General features: G+C 50.8%; 1 protein-coding gene across 1 annotated transcript; it reads left to right on the top strand.

Moving 5' to 3' along the window:
* The first annotated feature begins 3,701 nt into the window (after window positions 1-3,701).
* LOC113807335 (serine/arginine repetitive matrix protein 1) lies at window positions 3,702-5,595 on the top strand. The gene is made up of 3 exons (XM_070137058.1): window positions 3,702-3,768; window positions 3,987-4,114; window positions 4,204-5,595. Exons 1-3 carry the CDS (start codon window positions 3,702-3,704, stop codon window positions 5,593-5,595), a joined length of 1,587 nt encoding a protein of 528 aa, XP_069993159.1.
* The last annotated feature ends 1,685 nt before the right edge of the window (window positions 5,596-7,280 follow it).

Genomic DNA, 7,280 nt, shown 5'->3' with positions numbered 1-7,280 from the left:
AGTCCAATAATCCTTGCTGGAATTCCTCTCAGTCTCAGGATCTCCCAAAGTGACTCCCGATGCACCGTGTCGAATGCCTTCTTGAGGTCGATGTAGGCTGCAAGCAGCCCACGCCCGAACTCACGGCGGCGCTCTACAATGACTCGAAGCGCGAGGATACGGTCTATTGTGCACTTACCAGGAGTGAATCCAGATTGCTCCAGTTTCTGGTGCCTCAGTAGATGGTCTCTGATACGTCTCAGAAGGATGTGGGCAAGAACCTTGCCTGGTATATTGAGCAGTGTGATGCCTCGGTGATTGCTGCAGTCCCAACGGTCCCCCTTCCCCTTCCAGAGAGGGATGACCACACCCCTCAGCAGGTCAAGAGGAACGGAACCGGACCGCCAGATGGCAGCCAGGACAGCATGTAACCCCCGTGCCATAGGTTCACCACCAGCCTTTAACAGTTCAGCTGGTATGCCGCAGATACCCGCTGCTTTACCACTCTTCAGATTGGAAATCGCCCACCTAACTTCAGTTAGGGAGGGAGGGTCCTCACTGATGGGTGGATCCGGCAGCGGGATCTCGACACTACCCGCATCCAAGTTAACTGTTGGTGGATCAACCTGGTACAGCTGCTCAAAATACTCAGCCCAACGTTCCCGCACCGCAACAGGATCTGAAACGATCTGACCACTTACTGAGCAAACTGCTGTCACCTATGAAGAGGGCTTGGAGTTCAGCTTTCTCAGGGCTTGGTATGCAGGACGAAGGTCATTTACTAAGAAATGGCCTTCTACCTCCTCTGCAAGACTCCTAATAAACTGTTCCTTGTCCCTTCTTAACAGGGACCGAGTTCTGGGCACATGAGAACGGTGCAATTCCCGATCCCCTGTCAGACAAGCCGCACGACATGCATCTGTGGCTTCCAGTGTCTCCTGCGAGATGGAATTCTGTACTGCTTTCGGGCGTACACCAATCGTATCTTGAGCTGCATCAAGCGTTTCACGCTTAAAGGTATCCCACAGAAGAGCAGGGTCTGTCAGACTGTCAAGCATTGCGAAACGATCAGAGATTGCCTCAGCAAACCCGCGGGCACACTCCCCCTCCTTCAGCCTGTCCAAATGAAACACTCTAGGGTGATCATTTGACCGCTGGGGAGTTTTGAAGTGGACCCAGAGGGTAGCCACAACCAATCTATGGGCAGTACCACAGAACTCAGCACTCCTGTACACCCTGCAATTCTGAAGGATCCTCCGAGTGCTAACGAGTATGTGGTCGATCTCCTTGGCTGCATTACCCACATCACTGTACCATGTCCAGCGATGTGGGTCTGGGTGCCGGTCTAGGAGCCAGAAATCCTCAATTTCTGGGACCTAGCAAAGTCCCGGAAAAGGAGGCTATTCTCGCTACCGGCATCAGTTCCTGAACCGTGGGGACCGACAGACATCTCATAGCCAGCTCGATCACAGCCAGATACCGCATTGAAGTCACCCAGAACAATGCAAATATCTCGCCGGGGACATCTGTCTACCACAGATGTAAGTTTGGCGTAGAACATCTCTTTCACGTCAAGTTTACAAACATCGGTAGGAGCGTACACAGCAATAAGAGACATGAAGCCAAAAGATAGCTTCAATCTCAATACCATTATACGCTCATCAACAGGAGTAACCTCTACTACCGAGGGCTGGAGTCTGCTGGAGGTGGCAATGGCTACTCCCTGGAGATGGTGGCCGTCGCTGCGGCCCGACCAGTAATAGGTGTAGCTACCTACACAGGTCATGCCGCTGCCAGGCCTCCTCACCTCCGAGAGAGCAGCCACCTCAACTCTCAGCCTCCCCAGTTCCCTCGACAGTAGAGGCAACCGACCATCCTGACGCAAAGAACAGACGTTCCAAGCCCCTATCCTGAATTCTCGCCTGAGGTTCAGCCTCTGGCAGTCGCTCTAGGTGGATGCCACCTCTGCCACCCGCACCAACGCTGCCCCATATAAAAGGGGGTGGCGGGCTGCGTGCCCCATCATCCACCTGTGGGGTTCCCGAGGGCTTTCCCCCACAAGCTTCACTCTGGGCTGGCGGCCACCAGAGCGCAGGCGAGATGAGTAGTTCCCGTTCCCAGCCTGCGCTCCAGCAGTCGCCCTCCCAGCAGGGCCCACAGTCCGCCTCACTTGCTGGGTGGGAGGGACTTTTCCCCTCCTCCCAGCCTTTCCGTTTATTAGTGGCACTGCCGATTGGTTATATCTGGGGGGAGGAGGACTGGCAAGGCCCACCTCCCCTGAGCCTCCCATTAACCCAAGGGGGCTTGGGGGCAGAAGTTGGTACAGGGCCAGGGCGTGTCCACACGCCGGTGGGCCATGACCCTGAACCTCTGGGGCCTCCTGCTGCTCTGAGATCCCCCTCAGTTTAGCCTGGAACCGCATTGTACCCAGTTTCCATGGGAGGCCATGAGGAAGCACTGCAGGGAGTCTCGATGATGGAGAGGCTATGCACTGGCAGGGGGAGGCTTATGCAGAGCTGCTCCCTTTTTCGCACAAGGCTAGCCAGCGGTGGCAGCTGTAAGCGAGAAGGCATGCAAAAGCTATAAACACTAACTAGACTACCACTCCATCGCTTCACACCACCCAGCGCATGAAGCACCCACCCACAGATATCAAAGCTGATTTAAGACTCAAATGCTTGCTGGCACTCACCTGTCCAAGTAAACTGCATTTTTCCTAGTCAGAGCTGTTAACGGAGCTGCCATTTTAGCAAAATTGGCGATGTATCGTCGGAAAAAGCCTGCAGCGCCAAAAAACCTCCTAATGCCACGGACATCTTTAAGGTATGTCATCTCTGTTATGGCTTGTACTTTGTCTGGATCAGGAAGGATTCCCTCTGCCGACACCTCAAATCCCAGAAATTTGAAATTCCTGACAGCAATCTCACATTTGGTGGGGTTTAAAAGTACCCCCGCTCAATGTAATAGGGACAGTGTTTCCTGTAGGTGGTTCAAATGTTCCTCCATACTTCTGCTAAAGATGACTACATCAAGGTATGCAGCTGTATGGCGACCTAACACAGATGACAGTATAAAATTAATGATCCGTTGAAATGTTTGAGGAGCTGTTTTCAAACCATATGGCATCCTTTTGAATTGCCAGACACGAGCTCCATCACTGAAGGCTGGTTTGGGGTTTAACTAGAACAGCCCTATAGGCAGAGTGGGCATCCAAGGATGAAAAAATACAGCTTCGGTGGAGGTCATCAATCACTTGCTGAATTTGTGGTAATGGGTATGAGTCAGTTGTTGTAAGGGCATTAATAGTGCGGAAGTCTACACAGAATCGTACAGTGCCATTCTTCTTCCTCACAAGTACAACTAGCCAAGGGCTAGTTAAAGGCTCAATGACACCAGCTGTAGCCATGGCATCACACTGTTCTCGAATTGTAATGTGTGCTGTATGCGGTAACCTCCACTACCTGTTAACAGTTGGTTTGGCATTTTCTGTTGGTATTGAATGTGTAACATCGGGAATGGTACCTATATCCAAGGTGTCTGTACTAAACAAACCAGGGAACTTTTGGAAGAGGTTCTGGATGTTCCTCTTCTCACTCTCATCCAGATGATCCAATAATGGAATTTCCTCATGACCATCTTTAGCAGGAGCTATCAGGTTAGTGAGTGTTGGAGAAGTAATCGCACCAACCTGTACTTCCTTCATTTATGTTGCAACTGTAGGCATGGGTATAACTTCAGATAGAAAGTGGGATGGTTCTCCTCAAAGAGAGGTGTCAGAGTCACCAGCAGGTAAGGGATCAAAAGTTAACTCTGGGAAAACATCAAACTCATCTGCAGTGTACCCAAAATCCATTTGATCATGTTGCAGGTCAAAGTCACCCTCTTCAAAGTCGAACTGTGGGTTAACATCCAAATCTTCAGAGGGCTTAATAGAGTGGCTGAGAATATTACTATTAAGAACGGGCAAGTGGCACTCTGACTGGACACAAGTAACTCAACACCCAAAGGATCAGAAGCAGGTAAGTCAACATCCGAAGGACAGGAAGCAGTCAAGTTAGCACCCAAAGGACTGGAAGCAGGTAAGTTAACACCCGAAGGACCAGAAGCAGGCAAGTCAACACCCGAAGGACTGGGAGTAGGCAAGTCAACACCCGGACGACCGCAAGTAGTCAACACCCGAACGACCGGAAACAGGCAAGTCAACACCCGAAGGACCGGAAACAGGCAAGTCAACACCCGAAGGACCGGAAACAGGCAAGTCAACACCCGAAGGACCGGAAACAGGCAAGTCAACACCCGAAGGACCGGAAACAGGCAAGTCAACACCCGAAGGACCGGAAACAGGCAAGTCACCACCCGAAGGACCGGAAACAGGCAAGTCAACACCCGAAGGACCGGAAACAGGCAAGTCACCACCCGAAGGACCGGAAACAGGCAAGTCAACACCCGAAGGACCGGAAACAGGCAAGTCAACACCCGAAGGACCGGAAACAGGCAAGTCACCACCCGAAGGACCGGAAACAGGCAAGTCAACACCCGAAGGACCGGAAACAGGCAAATCAACACCCGAAGGACCGGAAACAGGCAAGTCACCACCCGAAGGACCGGAAACAGGCAAGTCAACACCCGAAGGACCGGAAACAGGCAAGTCACCACCCGAAGGACCGGAAACAGGCAAGTCAACACCCGAAGGACCGGAAACAGGCAAGTCACCACCCGAAGGACCGGAAACAGGCAAGTCAACACCCGAAGGACCGGAAACAGGCAAGTCAACACCCGAAGGACCGGAAACAGGCAAGTCAACACCCGAAGGACCGGAAACAGGCAAGTCAACACCCGAAGGACCGGAAACAGGCAAGTCAACACCCGAAGGACCGGAAACAGGCAAGTCAACACCCGAAGGACCGGAAACAGGCAAGTCACCACCCGAAGGACCGGAAACAGGCAAGTCAACACCCGAAGGACCGGAAACAGGCAAGTCACCACCCGAAGGACCGGAAACAGGCAAGTCACCACCCGAAGGACCGGAAACAGGCAAGTCAACACCCGAAGGACCGGAAACAGGCAAGTCACCACCCGAAGGCCCGGAAACAGGCAAGTCAACACCCGAAGGACCGGAAACAGGCAAATCAACACCCGAAGGACCGGAAACAGGCAAGTCACCACCCGAAGGACCGGAAACAGGCAAGTCAACACCCGAAGGACCGGAAACAGGCAAGTCACCACCCGAAGGACCGGAAACAGGCAAGTCAACACCCGAAGGACCGGAAACAGGCAAATCAACACCCGAAGGACCGGAAACAGGCAAGTCACCACCCGAAGGACCGGAAACAGGCAAGTCAACACCCGAACGACCAGAAGCAGGTAAGTCAGCACCCGAAGGACCAGATGCAGGTAAGTCAGCAACCAAAGGACCAGACGCAGGGATGTCAGCACCAGAAAGACCAGACACAGGTATGTCAGCACCCAAAGGACCAGAAGCAGGTAAGTCAGCACCCGAAGGACCAGACGCAGGCAAGTCAGCAACTGAAGGACGAGGAGCAGGAAAATCAACACTTAAACTGTGTCAGATATACTTCGATTGATACAGGCATCGTTTTTAATGGTTTTATCTGATAAGGTAGGCATGATAATATATTCCGAAGACTGCACATCACTCAGTTCAGCCAGCATGGTTCCCCCTTAATCTTTAGTGGCTGGTTACCGGGATTAACGACCCATGTTGGTATAGTACTTTTAATTGGAGTCATAACAGTATTTGGCATGACAACTATTTCGACTGTGTCTATGTTGTTCGTCTTTGCTTTTTTAGAAACAATTATACCTAGACTTGGGCTATCAGTAAAAGTCACTGGTAATTTGACCCCATCAATATAAAGAAAATTACAGGGTGGATACTTTCTCTGAAATAGAGTATAATTGGCCCAGCTTAAGATATCCATACCAATAAGCATATCTCCAGGAAACTTTATACCGTCAACAATGCATACCGTGAGCAAACGACTTTTCAGCCGATAAACATACCCGGTCATCCGCCTCACACTCTATGTCCAATTTAGTTCCTTATACACCTAAAAGCTTCCTATTAGGTTTAAGTTGGTGTTTCATCGAGACTTGTTTCTTGTCACCCACAACTGAACCATGGGCCTACCTGTTTGCCTAGTTCCCTGTACAATTTCCTGATGAGCCCATTCTCTGGGCAATGTCAGGTTCAGTTTGGGCTCCTTGCCTGGCCTGACTTCCTCGAAAGGGACATTGCTGGCGATTGTATCCCGATTGACCACATTTCCAGCAAACATAGCCTTTAGGCTTTTCTTGGCAATCACGAGTGCTATGGCCTTGTTGACGATGGAATGCACAGTATGGTTGATCACCAACTGCTGCAGTCTTTACCTGTTCAGGGTTAGGGGGCCTTGGGAACTGTACCGAGTGCTTCAATCTGTACCTTGTACAAGCTCTTTGGCGTATGCCCCAAATTCGAGTTGCAATGGATGCAAGCTCATCTGTGTTTCCATGCTCTTGGCCTGCAATGCTTTCTTGCAACCAAAATGGAAGGGCCTTAATAAATGTTCTTTTGACTAGCTCCTCTGGCCGATCTGCCATACCCAAGCAGTCCTTCCAACCAGACAGAACTGCACTCTCTATATCAAGTAATAAGTCATGTGGACTTTATGTTCTCTCTCTTACTGGATAGCTGCCTTAAAAACTCAGGTGGTAGTTGTGCCGCAAAATTTCTGCCGTAATCGTTGGGCAAATGATACCCATTCAGAAATGCCAACAAACAGTGGGGAGTTGATTACTCTTTCTGCATCTCCCTTACAATGGATCCTTGCTGCTCGGATTCTAGCGTTGCTATCGGCAACCTGCAGTTCTATCTGCCAGATCCAGTGATCAATTTCATTGTTCCTAATGTAATGCATTAGAGGCTGGTGTTTTGGCTTCAAACACTGAAATGCGTGCTCGAGGTTTGGACACCATCAGTAGTGTTTGTGGCTCAGGATCAAGTATGCGGGGCAGCAGATTAATTCGACTCTGCCTTGGCTGGACAACTGTGTGTGTGCTATGGACAATCCCTTGACCTATTTTGTGGTCAGAGTCATTGTCGGTCGTAGACTGACAAGTGCCTGAAATGCTCGGGGCTGGATCTCGTTCTATGTGCCGATTAACAACCTCACGGAGCGTTGCACATTCTGAGGTGAGCTGGTTATTCCGAAAACCTACTTCTCGAACTTCTGCACGCAACTCATCCAATTGGTTTATCAAGTGCTCCAGCATAGCTTGTAATTCTCCTTCTGGCTGCT

The sequence above is a fragment of the Penaeus vannamei genome, chromosome 22 (assembly GCF_042767895.1).
Source record: "Penaeus vannamei isolate JL-2024 chromosome 22, ASM4276789v1, whole genome shotgun sequence".
NCBI lineage: Eukaryota > Metazoa > Arthropoda > Malacostraca > Decapoda > Penaeidae > Penaeus > Penaeus vannamei.
This window is presented reverse-complemented; position numbering and strand designations above follow the sequence as displayed.